The 18,711-nt window shown below is 54.8% G+C and overlaps 1 protein-coding gene across 3 annotated transcripts; it reads right to left on the reverse strand.

The window, feature by feature from the left end:
* Nucleotides 1-385: 385 nt before the first annotated feature.
* SDS (serine dehydratase) lies at nt 386-9,011 on the reverse strand. 3 transcript variants are annotated; one of them, XM_012752250.2, is made up of 9 exons: nt 8,883-9,011; nt 7,737-7,833; nt 6,210-6,364; nt 5,808-5,847; nt 5,478-5,617; nt 5,302-5,393; nt 4,457-4,684; nt 2,299-2,423; nt 386-1,069 (listed from the first exon to the last, which is right to left on the reverse strand). In XM_012752250.2, the coding sequence occupies exons 3-9, from the start codon at nt 6,360-6,362 to the stop codon at nt 861-863; spliced, it is 987 nt and encodes a 328-aa protein (XP_012607704.2). In that variant the 5' UTR covers nt 6,363-6,364; nt 7,737-7,833; nt 8,883-9,011; the 3' UTR covers nt 386-860. The 3 variants fall into 3 exon arrangements, with proteins under 3 accessions (XP_012607704.2, XP_012607703.2, XP_012607702.2); XM_012752249.2 differs by having other exon boundaries at nt 7,737-7,853; nt 8,883-9,008; XM_012752248.3 differs by lacking the exon at nt 7,737-7,833.
* Between the last annotated feature and the right edge of the window lie 9,700 nt (nt 9,012-18,711).

Raw genomic sequence — 18,711 nt, forward strand, 5'->3', positions numbered from 1 at the left:
GCTCCGTGTTTCGAGAGGGTTTGCAGGACATTGAGCTCTAGTCCACCCACCCCTTCCTTGTCCGTGAGATGGTGTCCGGCGTCAGTTTGCGCACCCCTCTGCTCCCAGCGGGCCTGGGATGAAACCTGACTCCCAGAAGGACTTCCAGTGTGGGGGGTCGCCCCACCTGCCTCTGCAGCCGGATGCCTCGGTGCAGGCGGCTTTCCTCCCACCCGAGTCCCTCTGTGTAGCCACCCGCTCCCTGTGCTGTGAGGACGTCCCCTCCCGGCACGGCACACAAGCCCAGCGGGAGTTGGGGCCTCACTGTCGGGGGTGAGTGGGGTCTGCGCCGGGTTAGAGCCAGGGCCGGAGCAGTCTTGGGGGGAGGAAGGAGGGCAGCGCAGAAGGAAAAACTCAGAGAAGGATCTTTTTTTTCATAAATACATATTTTCAGTGAAAAAGTTTGCACCTTAGAAAAACGAGCCAGGGTGGGGGTTGGGCTTCCTGGAGGAAGGCCGGGACGGCACGTCCGCCCCGGGCCCGAGGCCCTGTCCACTTCCCCAGGGGGAAGCCAGGGGGCCCCTCCCGCTGTGAGCAGGTCCCTGCCACCCACCCAGCCCTGGGGACCTGGCGTACTTGTGGGCGGTTGTCACCCTAGCGCAGTGGCCAAGGACAGGGGCAGAGCAGTCACGGAGATACGAGGATCCAACTCGGCCTCCCCGGCCACCGGCCCGTCCGCACGGTGGGCTGGCGGTGGAAGCCCACCCGCCGGCCCAGGCCGCAGGCTCCAACCAAACGAGGATATTTACAACAAGGCCTGGATAAAACTCCAGCCCCTCCAGGGCCTCCTGGTCAGGAGGGGACACGTGGGCGGGGCGCCCTCACTCGGGCAGCCCGTTCTTCATGCCCAGCTGTTCCTTGAGGGCGCGCAGCTGGGCCAGGCTGATGTTGCTGCCCCCGCAGACGATGACCACCACGGACGGCAGCGGCACCCGGAGCTTGCCCTCCCCTTGCAACTTCTGGACCACGCGGCTGTAGACGGCGGCCAGGGCCGCGCCGCAGGCCGGCTCCACCAGGATCTTCTCCTCATCTGCCGAGAGGGGGCACGGTGAGGGTGGGGGCCTGGTCCCCAGGGTGGGAGGGACGGGCAGGCCACTGGGGGGCTTGGCAGTGCCCTGGCCACAGACTCAGGGCCTGGGGGGCATCGTGAGCACTAACACTGATAGGATGATCGGAATTGCCTGCGCACTGTGTTGAGAAGGATTCTGAGGTATCATCTGGGCAAGAGTAGTGGGATGGTTGATTAACCAGGTTAGCTAAGCTAGCTGCGGATATAGGAGAATTAAGTGGCAGAATAAATGCTACCTTTTTTCTTTTCTTTTTTTTTTTTTGAGACAGAGTCTCGCTCTGTTGCCCAGGCTAGAGTGAGTGCCGTGGCGTCAGCCTAGCTCACAGCAACCTCAAACTCCTGGGCTCAAGCAATCCTCCTGCCTCAGCCTCCCGAGTAGCTGGGACGACAGGCATGCGCCACCATGCCCGGCTAATTTTTTCTATATATTTTTAGCTGGCCAATATTTTTTAGTAGAGACGGGGGGTCTCGCTTTTGCTGGTTTCTAACTCCTGACCTTGAGTGATCCTCCAGCCTCGGCCTCCCAGAGTGCTAGGGTCACAGGCGTGAGCCACCGCGCCCGGCCTACCATTTTTCTTTTAGAGAAAGGATCTCACTCTGTCACCCAGGCTGGGGTGCAGTGATGCAGTCATAGCTCACTGTAACCTCAAACTCCTGGGCTTAAGCAATTCTCCTTTCTCAGCCTCCCAAGAAACTGGGACTATAGGCATGCGCCACTGTGCCTGGCTAATTAAAAAAATTTTTTTTGTAGAGATAAGGTCTAGCTATGTTGCTCAGTCTGGTCACAAATTTCTAGCCTCAAGTGATCCTCTCACCTCAGCCTTCGAAAGTACTGGGATTAGAGGTGTGAGCCATTATGCCAGGACTTTTTTTTCCCCTGCCATCCCTGTCCTCTAGGCTGAACCCAGAAAGAGTCCAGCCTAGTTAGAGACCCACCTCTGAGTCCGACTCTGAGTCCCTTGCTGTTCTTTTTCACTCTGGCTACCAGGAAGCTCAGACTCAACATTTTAAATATTCAGTTATTGTTCACTGCTGTCATAGTTATCGACCTTACTTCTTCATTTGTGGCTTTCGGTTTTCTGTTTCTACACTGAATTATATTATCTTCCATTAACGGGATGTTCCAGGCAGGGATCGGAGAAAGAACTGGGAAGAAAATTTGGGGAAAAATGGGATCTCCTGGCACATACCCACAAACTTCTCGATGGCAGCCACAGCCTCCTGGTCCGAGACAACCTCGGAGAAGATGGGGTGTTCCTGGAACAGCTTCAGGGCCTGGGCTCCCACGGTCTTCACGCCCAGGGCCTTGGCAACACTGGGAGAGGTGGGGACAGAGAAGGGCGTGAGGGTGGAGGAAACAGAGCCAGGGGCCACGAACAGGGAGGACTTCTTGAGAAAGTGCTGGGCGCCGAGCACTTCATAAGCGTTAGTTAGCGATCAGGACAGTTTTTGCTGTTACCAATTGGTTCCATTTTATAGAAGGGGAAACAGAGGCAGAGAGTGTACGGTCGCTTGCCCGAGGTCGCGTGGCTAGGGAGTGGAGGCGCGGGGGCAGGGTCCGCGTAACCCCAGCACCGGCACTGGTGCCCAGTGGGCGGATGCCCTCCCCGGCCTCCCCGAGGGACCACTGGGCCTTTTCCCGGCCCAGCTCCCCTGTCGCCTCCCTCCTGGCCCATAGCGTCTTGATGGCCTGGCCCGTCACCCTTGGGCAGCACGTGGCTCCCGGCAGGCACTCAGCCAGAGGCCAACACAGCAGCTCCCGGTTACCGGGCTCAGGAATCCAGAAGTTCTTACCTGGATCCGGTCCTCTCCTAGCTACCGCAGAGCCTGTTGTCTGCCCCAACGTCCCTGCTAGCTGCCCATGTGGATGCCTGTATAGACACCTGCCAGCCTCACTTGCAGCTAGGTGTGGTCATGTGACCAAGTTCTGGCCAATGAGAGGTAAGTGGAAGTGTGTTTGTGTCTGTCTTTAAAGGTTGGGGCATAGGCCAGGCGCGGTGGCTCACGCCTGTAATCCTAGCACTCTGGGAGGCCGAGGCGGGAGGATTGCTTAAGGTCAGGAGTTTGAGACCAGCCTGAGCAAGAGCGAGACCCCGTCTCTACTAAAAATGGAAAGAAACGAATTGGCCAACTAAAAATATAGAGAAAAAATTAGCCAGGCATGGTGGCGCATGCCTGTAGTCCTAGCTACCCAGGAGGCTGAGGCAGCAGGATTGCTTGAGCCCAGGAGTTTGAGGTTGCTGTGAGCTAAGCCGATGTCATGGCACTCTAGCCTGAGCAGTAGAGAGAGTGAGACTCTGTCTCAAAAAAAAAAAAAAAAAAAAAAAAGAAAGAAAGAAAGCCTTCTGCCCTTGCTTTCTCCTTCCTGCAAGATGGGATGTGTCCAATAGTCAGCACTCAGGCAGCTGTTGTGGGCCATAAGCACGCATGCTAAGGATGGTGGGGCAATAAACTCAAGGGCCCTGGGACCCTGACTTCATGGAATTGCCCCTGGACTGTCCACCTCTAGATTTATTTTTTTATTTTTTATTTTTTTGAGACAGAGTTTCACTTTGTTGTCCAGGCTAGAGTGAGTGCCATGGCGTCAGCCTAGCTCACAGCAACCTCAAACTCCTGGGCTCAAGCAATCCTGCTGCCTCAGCCTCCCGAGTAGCTGGGACTACAGGCATGCGCCACCATGCCCAGCTAATTTTTTCTATATATATTAGTTGGCCAATTAATTTCTTTCTATTTATGGTGGAGACGGGGTCTTGCTCTTGCTCAGGCTGGTTTCGAACTCCTGACCTCGAGCAATCCGCTCGCCTCGGCTTCTCAGAGTGCTAGGATTACAGGTGTGAGCCACTGCGCCTGGCTAGATTTATTTTTTTATATATGAGAGAAATAAAGTTCAATCCTGTTTAAGCCACTGCTATTTCGGGCTTCTGTGTAGTGAGGCCAAAGCCTAACCCTAATTAAACACCGTCTGTGAACGGTTTGGGCTGTGAGACGAGCCTTGGGAGCAGGCGCTGTTACTCACCACTCTCTCCCCAGGGTCAGCCGGTGTCTTGTACGTATTAGGGGCTCAGTAGATAGTTGGCAAGTTAATGGGGTGTGTAAACCCCGACGCAGAGAAACTCAATAGATGATTAGCAGTAGACTTGCCATGTGAGAAAGTGTGACATGGTACAGAGTCTCATGCAGATTGGGTTCCAGTCCCCGCTGTACCACTCACTGGCTGTGTGACTCTGGGCAAGCGACCAAAGCCTCAGTTTCCTCACCTGTAAAATGGGGCTGACACTGGGATCCACCTTGAGGCCAGTGTGTCCCCCATGCTTGCGGGACACCCGAGGAGGCGCTCCAGCTGCTCACCTGGTAATCTTGGGCAGGGAGACGAGCTTGCCCGCAGCGGTGGCGGCGTGGAAGCTGTGGGCGCCAATGGTCTCCATGGCGATGATGGGCACGTCCCCCCAGCCCACCTCCTGCAGCCCCTGGACCACTCCGCACAGCAGCCCGCCGCCGCCCACCGACAGCACGATGGCCCCGGGCTTCGCGCCCAGGGACTCCTTCAGCTCCTTCACGATGGAAGTGTGGCCTTCCCTGGAGGGCGGGGGAGGGTGGCAGGTCAGGGCTGGGCTCCCCGCAGACACCAGGCGGGCCCGGGACACGCCAGCTCGGGTTTGCACCCGGCCTCATCCCAGGCCCCTCCGCTGGTTCCACCTAGACTTCCAGCTGCCGGCGTCTGCATCTACCCGAAGGCTTTCTCTGGCCACCGGAGCTGCCCACAAACAGGGCAGCTGGCAGTGCCAGGAGGTGGCACCCCCAGAGCAGCCCTCGGCTGATGACGGTGGCGTCGTGTAAACGTCCCAACTCCGTCTCGCGGGAGGGAAGGCTCCGCAGCTCGCCCTCTGCGCTGGCTCCCAGGGGCCCAAGGGATTGGGCTCCAGCTGCCCGCAGCAGTCACCTGCCCGCGACAGCTGCCCTGGTCGGTCCCTTCTGGCCCCATCTCCCCACTGACCCTCCACCCAAATAAGCCGCTGCCCCCGAGAGCTTTGTCCCAGCGTCTGCTTCTGGGCAGCGCGGGCAGTGTGTGTCCCTGCCGTGGTGTCTGCGCGTGCGTGCATGCTTGCACATGATGGCGTGCGCCCAGTGGGTCTGTGCACGTGTGTGCAGCCGCTGTGCACGATGGCGGGCCCAGTGCCACCCGCACCACGTACCAGATGAGGGGGTCATCAAACGGGGAGACGTAGACCCAGCCTGGGTTGTTCTTCGCCAGGGCCTTGGCCAGCTCGAAGGCTTCGTCCAATGTCTGCAAGGCCACAGGGGGGCGGCAGGGTGAGGCCCTGGGGAGAGCCGGCGCCCTCTGCGGCCCGAGCCCCGGGTCAGCACTCACCTCGCCCACCACCTTGACCGTGGCGCCTTCGTTCTTGAGCCGCTCGATGGTGAGTGCGGGCGTGGTGCTGGGCACCACGATGGTGGCGGGGACGCCCAGCTTCCGGGCGGCATAGGCAGCCGCCATGCCTGCGTTGCCCGCTGCCAGGGGTGGGGGTGGGGAGCGCGTCAGTGCAGGAGGCTCTGGGGGCCACTTAGGGCTCTGGACTCTGCCCCAATCCCGGGTGACCCCTGGCTTCCCCCGGAATCCCCAGCTGGGGACTGCTGGCTCGTGGCTGGGAAGCCTGGCCCGGACACGCAGCAGAGGGCGGGAGGGGCGCGGGGCACTTACCCGAGGAGCAGACGAAATGCTCACAGCCTCGCTCAGCCCACTGCAGGGACAAGAGGGGACAGTCAGGCCCACCGCCTGGCCTTCGCCTGCCTGCCTTCTCCCTCCCGCCTGGAACACCTTCCGTGGTTCCGATTGACACCAGCCTCTTCTTCCCTCACTTGGAATTTGTTCTCCTCTCGTCTCCCCAAAGAGACTGGCTCGGGGAAGGGTGGGGGAAGGAGGCGACAGACGGCTCTGGGATGGGACCGTAGGGACCCTCCTGACCCCTTAACCGGAGGAGGCCCTAACGGTGGGCGCTCAGGGGCGGCCCTGGAACTCCTGTCATTTCACCCAGCACGGGCCCTGCCTGTCACCTCCCCGCCCCGCCCCACCCTGAAAGGACGCCGCAGACCCCGCCCATACCATTTTGCAGAAGTGCCCGATGCCCCGGATCTTGAAGGAGCCAGAGGGCTGGGCACTGTCCATCTTGAGGTAGACGCTGGTGCCGGCCACTTTGGACAGGGCCATGCTGTCCCGGATGGGCGTCCTCATGTGCAGGGGCTCTCCGGACGTCATGGCTGGGGGAGGAAGGAGACCCGGAGGGTCGGGAGTGCTGGCCCTGGTGCCGGCCGCTGCCACCCCTTCCTTCACCACCCAGACTGCGTCCTGGGGACCAGGGTTCAAATCTCGAGGGGGGCCACCTACTCACCATGTGACATCAGATAGGTAATCCCCCAGAGCCTCAGCTCCCTCAGCTGGAGCACTGGGGCAAGGATGACCCCCCCCCCCAACTCCTGCATCCCCTACACACCGAAATAACATCCAGACCTCGCAACTCTCGGAAGTCAGGACGTGGAGGCGGATTTGCACGTTCTCATTGAGAATGAACTATTACTACAAGATGGTTACCTGGACATAGCAAAGGCAGGACACCAGGAATAGTCCCTTTGTGCAAAAACATGCAGGGACATACACACGCATGCAAATCCACGTGCTTCCACGTGCACAGGGCATCTCAGGAAACATATAAGAAACTGTCAGGCGGTGGCCTCTGGGGACAGCTGCAGCCCTTTTGTGCAGCTTGCATGTTTTACCATGCGCCTATGTTACTTATTTAAATACAAACTCTTTAAAAAAACTAACCTTGAAGCCGGGCGCGGTGGCTCACGCCTGTAATCCTAGCACTCTGGGAGGCGGAGGCGGGCGGATTGCTCGAGCTCAGGAGTTCGAAACCAGCCTGAGCAAGAGCAAGACCCCCGTCTCTACTATAAATAGAAAGAAATTAATTGGCCAACTAATATATATAGAAAATTAGCCGGGCATGGTGGCGCATGCCTGTAGTCCCAGCTGCTTGGGAGGCTGAGGCAGGAGGATCGCTTGAGCCCAGGAGATTGAGGTTGCTGTGAGCTAGGCTGACGCCACGGCACTCACTCTAGCCTGGGCAACAGAGCGAGACTCTGTCTCAAAAAAAAAAAAAAAAAAAAAACTAACCTTGGAAAGTCCAGCATCCAGTTAGGACAAGCTCTTTCATTGTCATTAATTTGTATAATAATTATTATAGTATTGGATGACCACGTGTGAAGTGATTGCCATGCGCCAGTCACTGCGTTGAGTTTCACAGCTATTAATTCATTTACTCCTCCCAGGAGGTAGTGCTTTTGCCCTCCTCTCCTGGTGGGGCGCCGGCTCAGGCTGCGTTTTCCAGGGTGGCCTCTGCAAGCTCTCTGGTCCCCAGGCACCTCTCATAGGGCGCGGTTGCCTTTCGCAGTGAGAGGCGGGGGTCTAGGTTTTCTGCCCTCGAGCCCTGGGCTCGGGTGACTGCGGTGGAAGTGACGCTATGTGACTTCCAAGCCGCGGCGTGCTGGCAAATGTTTAGCAATCAACTCTCCAAAGGAAAGGGAAGCCCCGATTCACGGCTTGCGCCAGCTTCCATGACGTGTGTGCACCTACCACGGCCAAGGTCAAACCGCCAGTGAGGGGCTGGGAAGAGACGGGCGCAGCCTGCTCTCTTGAGCCTGCGTGGGCTGGTTCCCGCACTCACTCTAGCCTGGGCAACAGAGTGAGACTCTGTCTCAAAATATAAAAAAATAAAAAGAGACTGGGGCACTCCAAAGCAGGGCATCCCCAAAACTGTTTGAATTAACTTTTGTCTCCCAGAGGTTACCTCCCCCAAAATGACACCCCTGACCCCCCAAAACAATGCCACCCCTGACTGACTGGGCATGAAAGCCCTGTGCCGGTCACCAAGCCCCGTCCTCAGGGAGGACTCCTGGTCGGACGCCCCTTTCAGGTGGCTTTGGGAAGCCCTTCCCACCCTGTGCCTGGTGGTGCCATCCGCTGCTTTACAGTAAGGGGTCCCGGCTCCCGCTGCAGGCACCCCCACCCTCTGCCCCGCTCCCTGTACAGCGGGCACCTGTTACCCGTGCCCGGCCCTCGGGTCCCACCTGCCCCGCAGAACGCACGACTTGGAAGAGGAGGTTGTCCAGGCACGCCTGCCTGAGCGAGGCCCGCAGGAAGTCACCACCTCTCTCAAGTTGGCATGCAGTGAGTGCTCAGTAAATATGAACTATCAGGCCGGGCGCGGTGGCTCACGCCTGTAATCCCAGCACTCTGGGAGGCCGAGGCCGGCGGATTGCTCAAGGTCAGGAGTTTGAAACCAGCCTGAGCAAGAGTGAGACCCCATCTCTACTATAAATAGAAAGAAATTAATTTGGCCAACTAAAAATATACAGAAAAAATTAGCTTAAGCCCAGGAGTTTGAGGTTGCTGTGAGCTAGGCTGACGCCACGGCACTCACTCTAGCCTGGACCACAGAGTGAGACCCTGTCTCAAAAAAAAAAAAAAAAAAGAACTATTAGTAAACGTGGGCTGGGCGCTTTAAGCGCGTATCTCGTTCTACCCTCACAACCACTCTGGGAGGAAGGTTCTACTGTTATCCCCATTTTACGGACGAGGAAACTGAGGCACAGGACCAAATGCAAACTCAGCCCATCTGGCTCCAAAGCATGGGCTTTTATGACTCTTTCTGTCTTCCCCGGTTCCCCTGGGAAACCACGGGCCAGTCCTGGGGCGAGGCGGCGGGTGGGGTCCACTTACTGGGCACAGGCGATCGAGCCGGGCGGCCGGACAGAGCGAGCAGGGAGGCGGGATTGGCTGGGTAGGAGGCCCACGGAGAGATGGAGAGATGGAGGGACGGTAGACGTCTGTCTGCTGAATGTTCCCGGGGCCACCGGCCTGGGATTTATTCCCCCAGCGCCTCCGGGCAGCCAATAGGGCCCTGGGGCCGGCCACGCCCCCTCCGGGCCCCGCCCCCTGGCCCGGGGCTCCCAGGAGCGGAGTGGGAAGCTGGCCAGCTTCTCTCCCCCAGCTTCCCTGTCTTTCCCACACACCCCCCCACCCGTTTCCACTCCCCTTTCCCATCCTCAGTTTCCCCCTTGCAAATGGGAACAATACCTACTTCCCAAGGAGCCTTAGGAGGATTGCATGAAGATCACGTGTGATAATGCACTTAAAGTCGCCAGCATGGGCTTGGGTGTAGTAGCTGCCCAAGAAGCAACGAGGATACTCAAGCCAGAACGTCTAGCAGCCACTGAGCCCCGAGCAAGGTACAGACCACACAGGAGGTGGCTACTATTGTTATCCCCATCCTGCAGAAAGGGAAGCCGAGGCACATGGGCGTGTCACTTGCCCCAGGTCACGCAGGCCGTGAGAGAGGAGCTGGGACTGGAACCCAGCAGTCTGACTCCCACAGCGGCAACCCAAACACAGTTCCTTGTCACCTTTCTTCATTGCCTCCCCTGCCATCCTTTTGTGACCTTAGGGCATGAAGGGGCAGGTGGGGAAGACGCAGGGGCCGGATTCCAATCCTGGCTCTGTTTACCGGCCAGGTGGCAACAGGCAAGTTGCTTTGCCCCCTGGAGCCTCTGTTTGCTCATTGGTAAAATGGGGTGATGAGGGCGCCTCCCTCCCGGGCTCGGATGACTGGAAACAATGTGTGCATGGGAGGGGCTGGGGCTGGTGAGTGCTCAGCAAGCGTGGGCAGCCATCACCACCAACCATCATCATCGTCGCTGCAGAGGTGGGAAGTCTTGCGTCTGAACACTGCCCATGCCCCACGCCAGGCCTCCTGTCCTCAGCTGCGCGGTCTGTCTGTCCACAGGGTGGTTCTCTCTCTCTCTCACACACACACACCTCCCGCGGTGGCTGCCAGCTCTCCTCCCGGCCCCCTCAACAAAGCTGTCTTGTGAAGCTGGCCGGGACGAGAATATCGATGAGACGGAGGACGGCCAGGGCACAAACAAGCCTGCACAGCCACCCCCTCTTCGGGACAAGCTGTCTCCTCGCTGTCCCCGCTGGCCTTCCGCAGCACCCCCAAGCCCCCTCCCCAGTGGGACGTGCACAGCCATGCGCTGGGGACATGGGGTGGCAAAGCGGGGGACACGTGGGCAGCGAGAAGCTCACGTGTGTACGGGTGCATACAGCCAGCACGCACACGGCCGGAGCACCTGCGGGTGCCCGATCCCAAGCCCCGTGTCTGCTGGGTGGGGTCTCCCTTGCGCCCCGGACATCCTCGGGAATGGGCGCGTGGAGCCCGCGTCACAGGCGGGGGACAGGCTCCGAGGTTGAGCAAAGCCGCCGAGAGCACCAGGTGGCAGGTGGCAGCGAGACACGGGCAATGGGGAGGGCGGAGGGGGCCACACTCGGGGGGCGCAGATTTAGGCACTGGATGCTATCTCCACGTGGGGCTGTCCCCACAGTCGGGGCGGGGAACCGAGGGAAGACAGCCATTAGCTCTCTCGTAGCGTCGAGTTAATTTACACTCCGTGTCATGGCGGGATACAGGCGGGGGCAGGTTTGGAGCTGCAAGTGCTAGGGACAAGGACAAGACGGCTAACTCCTTAGCTCTCCATGCGTTGTTCCGTCTGCTTCAGCAACGATGTATCAGTAAAAAAACTGAGCATGTAAGAACCAAAAAGAGGGGAAAAGACAAAATAATGTATATCACTGTCTTTGATTTTCTGTCTGGGCATATCCATTTTTTAATAACTCAATGGAGCTATAATTCACATACCATACAATTCACCCATGGACAGAGTATTGATTTTAGGGGTTTTTCATCACCCCAAAAAGAAACCCTCCTCCCCTCCCCCCAGCCCCTGGCAACCACCCATCTGTGTTCCCTCCGTGGCTTTGCCCCGTGCTTTTGTCATTTCGTGTAAACGGAATCGTGCAGTGTGCGGTCCTCTGCGTCCGGCTTCTCTCACGTGGCGTGGTGTTCTCAGGGTCCACCCACGTGGGGGCCTGAGTCCGTGCTTCATTCCTCTTCCCGATGACTGATGTCCCACCCCAGGGTAGACCACGTTTTGTTTATGCGCTCATCCATGCATGCACTCTGCTGTCCACGTACCTCTTCGCTTTTGAACGTATAAAAAACTGCTGGCTACAAGTACATGAATGGGCCTAAAAAGAAAGAAAACAAAACAAAACAAAAACAAAAAAACAAACAAAAAAACCTGCTGGGAGGCCGGGCGTGGTGGCTCACGGCTGTAATCCTAGGTGGATTGCTCAAGGTCAGGAATTCGAAACCAGCCTGAGCAAGAGCGAGACCCCGTCTCTACTATAAATAGAAAGAAATTAGTTGGTCAACTAATATATGTAGAAAAAATTAGCCGGGCACGGTGGTGCATGCCTGTAGTCCCAGCTACTCGGGAGGCTGAGGCAGGAGGATTGCTTGAGCCCAGGAGTTTGAGGTTGCTGTGAGCTAGGCTGACGCCATGGCACTCACTCTAGCCTGGGCACAAAGTGAGACTGTCTTAAAAAAAAAAAAGAACGCAGAGCCCAGGGTTCCAGGAGGGGAGCAGAAACCCTTGCTTGGCTGGGAAACCCCAAGCAAGTGCCTCCCTGGTCTCCGCGGCCGGGCTCTGTTACATCACAGCCTGCCTGGGACGTGTCCCCGAGCGTGGCCCAAGCCGCTGTCCTTGGCTCCGGGAGGCGGGGGTGCTGACGGTTGTTTTCACGCCCCGGAGGAACAGGCAGCTCTCACCTCTGTTTGCCTCCCTGGCCGGCACAGCCAGCACCTGCGGCTCCTGGTGAGCTCAGGGCTCTGGCTCCTGCTCCGTGGGACCTGGCCTGGAGCCGCCTCCCTGCCGCGTGACCGTGGGGCAGTCGCCCAGCCTCCCCCGCCTCCGTTTCCCGCCCCTGCAGACGAGGACGGTGGTACCTGCTGGGTGTTCGCAAGGCCCCGCGCTCCGAGCCTCCCTTGTGTGCCAAGCCTGGGTTGGGGCCTCTTTGGGATCCTGCGGCCCAGCTGTGAGCGTCCTGGGGGCAGACTGGCCCCTGACCCTCTGGCCTCCCCGCTGCATCTCATCCACGCAGGGCAGCTCCAGCCTGCGGTTTCTTAGGCCCCAAACTGCTTGATCTCTGTCTCTCTCTCTGTATCTGCTGCAGCAGCAAGGCCCGGCAGCCTGACCTTCCAAATATCTAGAATGCAACCACTTCCCAGCAACCCTCCTGCTACCACCCTGGTTCAAACCCCGAATCCTGTGCCTGGACCCTTGCAGTAGCCTGCGTGTTGGGCTCCCTGGCAGCCTGTGCCCCACACGGCACTGGGAGGGAGCCTGCTCAACCTGCGTCTGGTCATGCTGCTGCTCTGCTCAAGAACCTCCCGTGGCTCCCACCTCACTTAGAATAAAAGCCCTGACAATAGTCTTCATGACCCTGTTCCACCTGACTCCATTACCTCTCTGCCCTCCTCCTCTCTCCCCTCCATCCGCTCTGCTCCAGCCACACTGCACACTGGCCTCCCTGGTGCTCCTTCTACACTCCAGCCTCCCCCCTGCCTCAGGGCCTTTGCATATGCCCTCCCCTGCCCAGCTCATTCTTCCTCCAGATATCCACGTTGCTCATGCCTTTACCTATGTAAAGTATGTACTTAATGTCACCTTCACAGAGAGGACCTCCCTGTCCTTCTATCTAAAATCGTACAATCTGCTTTTGTTTTTTCTGCAGCGTTGTCATCTCAGAATCCCTATGTCACTTGTGCCACCATGCCTGGCTAATTTTTTCTATATATATTAGTTGGCCAATTAATTTCTTTCTATTCATAGTAAGACGGGGTCTTGCTCTTGCTCAGGCTGGTTTTGAACTCCTGACCTCGAGCAATCCGCCCGCCTTGGCCTCCCAGAGTGCTAGGATTACAGGCGTGAGCCACCTCGCCCGGCCAAGATTCTTAACTTTCTCTGTAGATAACGTCACCTTTTCCCAAGCTGAAGGGAGTGTTTAAGCTATCCCCCAGGCCTGCATTCTAGTCCCATGGCCCACCCAGGCCAGCCAGCGCCCAGACCGAGAACTTGACTCAGTTAGACCTGTGTCCCCAGGGCCTGGGGCAACACAAGAAGATGGTTTCTACATCCCTATAATTTTGTCCCGATTAACAAACCTAATTGCCTAATCCCTTGCCTGCTAAACTATCCTTAAAAAACTCTTCTCCCAAGTTCTCCGGAAGGTGGATTTGAGACATTTCTCCCGAGCCCCCGATTGGCACCGTGCAGAATAAAGACCTCCCCTGCCTTTCGGCTTTACCTGCTGGCTCTTGCCTGGGCTGCCTCTTGGGCGGTGGGCAAGTGGACCCGGTTGGGCGGCAAGGATTTGGGAGCTGGTCTGGGATTGCCCACGGGGCGCTTGCTCGCGGTGGCAGGGATCCGGAGATGCGCGTAGTGGCTGCCCCATCCCCTTGGATGTTCATCCATGGTGCTTGGATCCGTTGGCGGTGGAGAAATGGTTTCTGGAACTGCAAGACGTGTTTGGTGAGTGTTGAAAACACCCAGGACCGCTTTCCCTCTACGGATTGATTGATTGATTGATTGATTGATTTGGAACTTTTCTTGGGCTCCTTCATGAGTGAGTCTAGTTTGGACATCCTAGTGAGTTTCACATGGAGAATTGGGAGGGCCCGTCTGGAGGGTTTAACTCACCCTTAGAAGGCCTTTTGCTTTGATATCCACTTTAAAATAAGTGCTTTGTTAAAAATTAATGGCCAAAAATGGATGCAATTTACAAAAAATACATTTTAGAGATCTCTTATTCCAAACAATTGTCTTATTTGCATTTATGAAAAAAATGATAACTCAAAGAACATGTAGCAATTTTGTGGCTAGCCTTAAAAATTCCTCTGACAGGCAGGACGCGGTGGCTCACGCCTGTAATCCTAGCACTCTGGGAGGCCGAGGTGGGTGAATTGCTCAAGGTCAGGAGTTCAAAACCAGCCTGAGCAAGAGGGAGACCCTGTCTCTGCTATAAATAGGAATAAATTAATTGGCTAACTAAAAATATATATATAAAAAATTAGCCGGGCATGGTGGTGCATGCCTGTAGTCCCAGCTACTCAGGAGGCTGAGGCAGGAGGATCGCTTGAGCCCAGGAGTTTGAGGTTGCTGTGAGCTAAAGCTGATGGCACAGCACTCTAGCCCGGGCAACAGAAGTGAGACTCTGTCTCAAAAAAAAAAAAAATCTTACTGGATTTGACCGTGAGTTTGTGTTTTTAGATTTGAGCCTCTGGACTCGGGTGTCTGGATAGGTGGCTACGGGGAGGCCCAAGGACATGTTCTGAGTGTCTACACCAGCAGCTGCAAGACAGGATCTAGCTCAAAATGGTCCCCTTATTCCCCCACCCCGATTTGCCCCCTGGCTATCCTGGGAGGAATTGGATCCTCCAGTCCCGTTTTCTGTCTCAAACTCTGCAACTGGCAAATGGTTTGAGGGCACAGATAGGCCCTGTCCTTGGTAGCCATCTTTGATGCCACGTGGCTACCGGAGGCCCTGGGGGACCCGGAGGGACATTAGGGTTAGGGTGCCTGTGTTGTGTTCCAAAATGCTTCTCAGTAACTTAAAATCTTAAAGTTGTGTTATGCTAAGTTAAAGAGGATAATCATAAAATGTCTCACTCATTTATAAGATAAAATACTAAAATATTAATTATTAAACATAAGTTCAAGTTTATATGCCTTGACATCCTTTTTTTTTTTTTTTTTTTTTTTTTGAGACAGAGTTTCACTTTGTTGCCCAGGCTAGAGTGAGTGCCGTGGCGTCAGCCTAGCTCACAGCAACCTCAAACTCCTGGGCTCAAGCGATCCTCCTGCCTCAGCCTCCCGAGTAGCTGGGACTACAGGCATGCGCCACCATGCCCGGCTAATTTTTTTCTCTATATATTAGTTGGCCAATTAATTTCTTTCTATTTATAGTGGAGACGGGGTCTCGCTCTTGCTCAGGCTGGTTTGGAACTCCTGACCTCAAACAATCCGCCTGCCTCGGCCTCCCTGAGTGCTAGGCCAAACTAGATTTTTTTAATGAATTTTTGTTTGAAACATTGCTGAATCTTTTTTTATTTTGTTTTCCAGAAGTCAAGAAAATCTTTTTCCTCCTCCTTGTGCTATTTGTAGCTTACAACAAAGTATATATTTGTAATCAAAATGTGAGGCATTTCTTTTTCTCTCTACTTGATTTCTACAGAATTCGAAATCCATTTGTGAGTATTCTTAATTTATGGCAATATAGTTATTTGCATAAGTTCAATGAGAATCTGTTTTCTTCTGCAACAGGACGACACTGACTATATTTCCCAAGAATATGCCACTGGGGTGGCATATTCTCCGAGAGGTACTGCCACTGCGTCAAGGAATTAAGGTTGACTTTATAAGGCCAATAAAAAGCCCTTCGGAACGACTGGCCAGGTACCTCATCAATAACATTTCTTGATCTGTGGTGAGTAAAGAAATGTCACTTGCTGACGACAGGTCTAGGAACCTCAAGTTACCTCGGGACCTCGAGGAAAGAGGAACTTACCCAATTCACACAGGTACCCAATGGCACGGAGAAATCCTTGGCTTGACTAGAGAAACTTTCGAATCCAATCTGAGATTCCTTATGCAAAAGTCCCAGCAAAGCCAATGTTAAAAGAAAGAAAAGCCTAGAAGGCTAATAATCATTCTTGCTACACCTTATGCAAATAATCGGGCAAACATAACAAGAATAAAGTTTATTTTGGCAAATAAATTGATCCTACTATGATCCGTCTTTAATAAAAACTAGAGAGAGGAAAAAAGTATGGTTCAGAAATAAAAAAAACTAGGGTCCACCTGTTGTTGGATTCTGGTCTTGTCCACTGTGTTTGAGTCTTTGATATTTGTCTACAATTTGCATTATTAAATCCTGAGGTCCCTCCTGGCTACAAGTTTCCAGACGAAGTTCCTTATGGGCCTTTTAACAGAGGGTCGCCAGGAGGATATTAGGACACCTGGTAGCAAAGCTTTGCTTTTTAGGAATACTAGTGTTTTTTACAGAGGGTCTGCTGTCAGAGACGGGGTTAGAAATCTGCCCGTGCCTCTTGCACCGATCGCAGAAGAAACTGCAAAAATCCTTAGGGTTCAGCAAAGCCCATGTCATTGTAGATAATCAGGCAGCGCTAGATTTCCTGTTGGCTAGACAAAGAGTCTGTGCAGTGACAAACACGACCTGCTGTCCCTCAGGAAATGTTGAAACCAGAATAGAAAAGAAATTCCCAACAATCTGTACGGCTATGACGGGGCTCTCCCAGTGACCCCACACCCGATTGGTTCTGGGATTATTCACTTGGATTCCCTAGAACTTTGGATCAGTGCTACAGGGGCTCTGGAAGCTAGGTGCCCTCTGTCTCATAGTCCACTGGCCACTTAAGTGTCGTGGTAAGACTGTAAGTAAACGGTGTGAATGTTCTCGTCGTGCAAACCTTAGGTCTGAAGCCCAGCACCCACAGATATTTGCAGATGACTGCAAAATAATTTCTCCCCTCTTCTCCTGGGCTGAACCCCCAAACTCCATCTGTTCTCAGCCAGAAGAAGCCAGAAGGTTCACAGACCCTTTCCCTTGTCCACACCTCAGGAATGAGAGTGGGTGAAAGCCCAGGGGGGATTGAAACCGTCCTTCAATAACGGGGTGCAAGGCGAGAACTGTGGTAAGGGACTAGCTAAAAATAATGAGAATAATCAGTAACTGTCCCCCTGTAATGGCCTCCGGAGCCACGCCCCTGGTGTCCATAAAGATTGTTAACTTTCTCTGTAGATGACATCACCTTTTCCAAACCTGAAGGGAGTGTTTAAGATATACTCAGGCCCGGTGCGGTGGCTCACACCTGTCATCCTAGCACTCTGAGAGGCCGAGGCGGGCAGATTGCTCGAGATCAGGAGTTCGAAACCAGCCTGAGCAAGAGCGAGACCCCATCTCTACTATAAACAGAAAGAAATTAATTGGCCAACTAATATATATAGAAAAAATGAGCCGGGCATGGTGGCGCATGCCTGTAGTCCCAGCTACTCGGGAGGCTGAGGCAGGAGGATCGCTTGAGCCCAGGAGTTTGAGGTTGCTGTGAGCTAAGCTGATGCCATGGCACTGTAGCCTGGACAACAGAATGAGACTCTGTCTCAAAAAAAAACCACACAAAATGAAATAAAATAGAGAACTTTGTAAATTAAGCTCTGTTTTCATAAGAATGTAAAGGGGAAAAAAAAAGCCTCATTATTTAAACACCCTCTGACAAGAACCCTCTGCATGAGGTATTGTCATTTGCCTTATTTTCCAAGTTGGAGGGTGGGGACTGTTTTTCCTTAAAAAAATTATTTTCGAGTAGTTTTAGGTCCATAGAAAATTGCACTAAAACCGCCAGGATGGCATACAGCGTGCCCGTAGACCCCACGCTCAATTCCTGTGTCGTGACCGTCCTACATTAGCCGGGTGCATTTGTCCACTTTATTGAGACCACCTTAGTTTGTCTCTAATGTCCTTCTCTCTGTTCCACAGTCCCAGCCAAGAGAGCGCATTGCATCTGGGTGTCCCCCCTCTGGGCTGTGACGGTTTCCCCGATGCCTCTTCTTTCCGATGACCGTGACGGTTTGAGGAGCCCCGCTCAGGCGTTTTGCAGAACGCCCCCCGGTCGGGGTCTGTCTGATTTTTTTTTTTTCCTCCTGAGTCGCCTGGCTCTGTGCTACACGGCCGGGACGCGGTTCTGGCCGCACCCCGGCAGGTGACCTATCCCAACCTGCTCATCCCAGCCCCGACCACCTGGCCCAGGTGGCCTTTGCGGGGTTCTCCTCTCTTTCCGGGTGTGGCATTTCTAAAAGCTGCACCTGTCTGTCCTCCGCACGGACCCACTGTTTGTTTTGGGCGTTTACTCTCCCTGTTTGGAAGTTGTCTTTCTGTCTGCGTGCCACTCAGGCCTGCATCACACTGGGGAAACGGTTGCGTAAAACCAAAGGACTTCTAACACTTGTCACCCCCGCCCGTGACAATGACGCGTTTCTGGGTCCGTGCTGTCTCCTAGACAGAGTCTCTAGACCCGTGCTGGCCGATACGTTAGTCACCGGTCACTTGGGGCTGTTTACATCTAAATTAGCCCAAATTATATACAATTTAAAATTCAGGGCCGGCGAGGTGGCTCACGCCTGTAATCCCAGCACTCTGGGAGGCCGAGGCGGGCGGATTGCTCAAGGTCAGGAATTCGAAACCAGCCTGAGCAAGAGCGAGACCCCGTCTCTACTATAAATAGAAAGGAATTAATTGGCCAACTAATATATATAGAAAAAATTAGCCGGGCATGGTGGCGCATGCCTGTAGCTACTCGGGAGGCTGAGGCAGGAGGATCGCTTGAGCCCAGGAGATTGAGGTTGCTGTGAGCGAGGCTGACGCCACGGCACTCACTCTAGCCTCGGCAACAAAGCGAGACTCTGTCTCAAAAAAATAAATAAATAAATAAAAATAATAAAATAAAATAAAATAACTCAGTTCCTCAGTGGCACTGGCCACATTTTAAGGGCTCAGTGGTCACTGCAGATTGGAGAACGTTTCCACCCTCACATTTTCACTCTGGGGCCCTGCTGTCCTCATCCTGTCCTTCCCT

Source organism: Microcebus murinus, chromosome 22, assembly GCF_040939455.1.
Source record: "Microcebus murinus isolate Inina chromosome 22, M.murinus_Inina_mat1.0, whole genome shotgun sequence".
Taxonomy (NCBI): domain Eukaryota; kingdom Metazoa; phylum Chordata; class Mammalia; order Primates; family Cheirogaleidae; genus Microcebus; species Microcebus murinus.

Excerpts from the sequence above, each read along its gene's own strand:
- SDS (XM_012752248.3), bottom strand. The coding sequence starts at position 6,362 with ATGACGTCCGGAGAGCCCCTGCACATGAGGACGCCCATCCGGGACAGC. Across the intron at positions 5,394-5,477 it reads CGGTCAAGGTGGTGGGCGAG|ACATTGGACGAAGCCTTCGA; the intron begins GTGAGTGCTGAC and ends GTGGCCTTGCAG. Across the intron at positions 1,070-2,298 it reads TGCCATCGAGAAGTTTGTGG|ATGAGGAGAAGATCCTGGTG; the intron begins GTATGTGCCAGG and ends CCCTCTCGGCAG.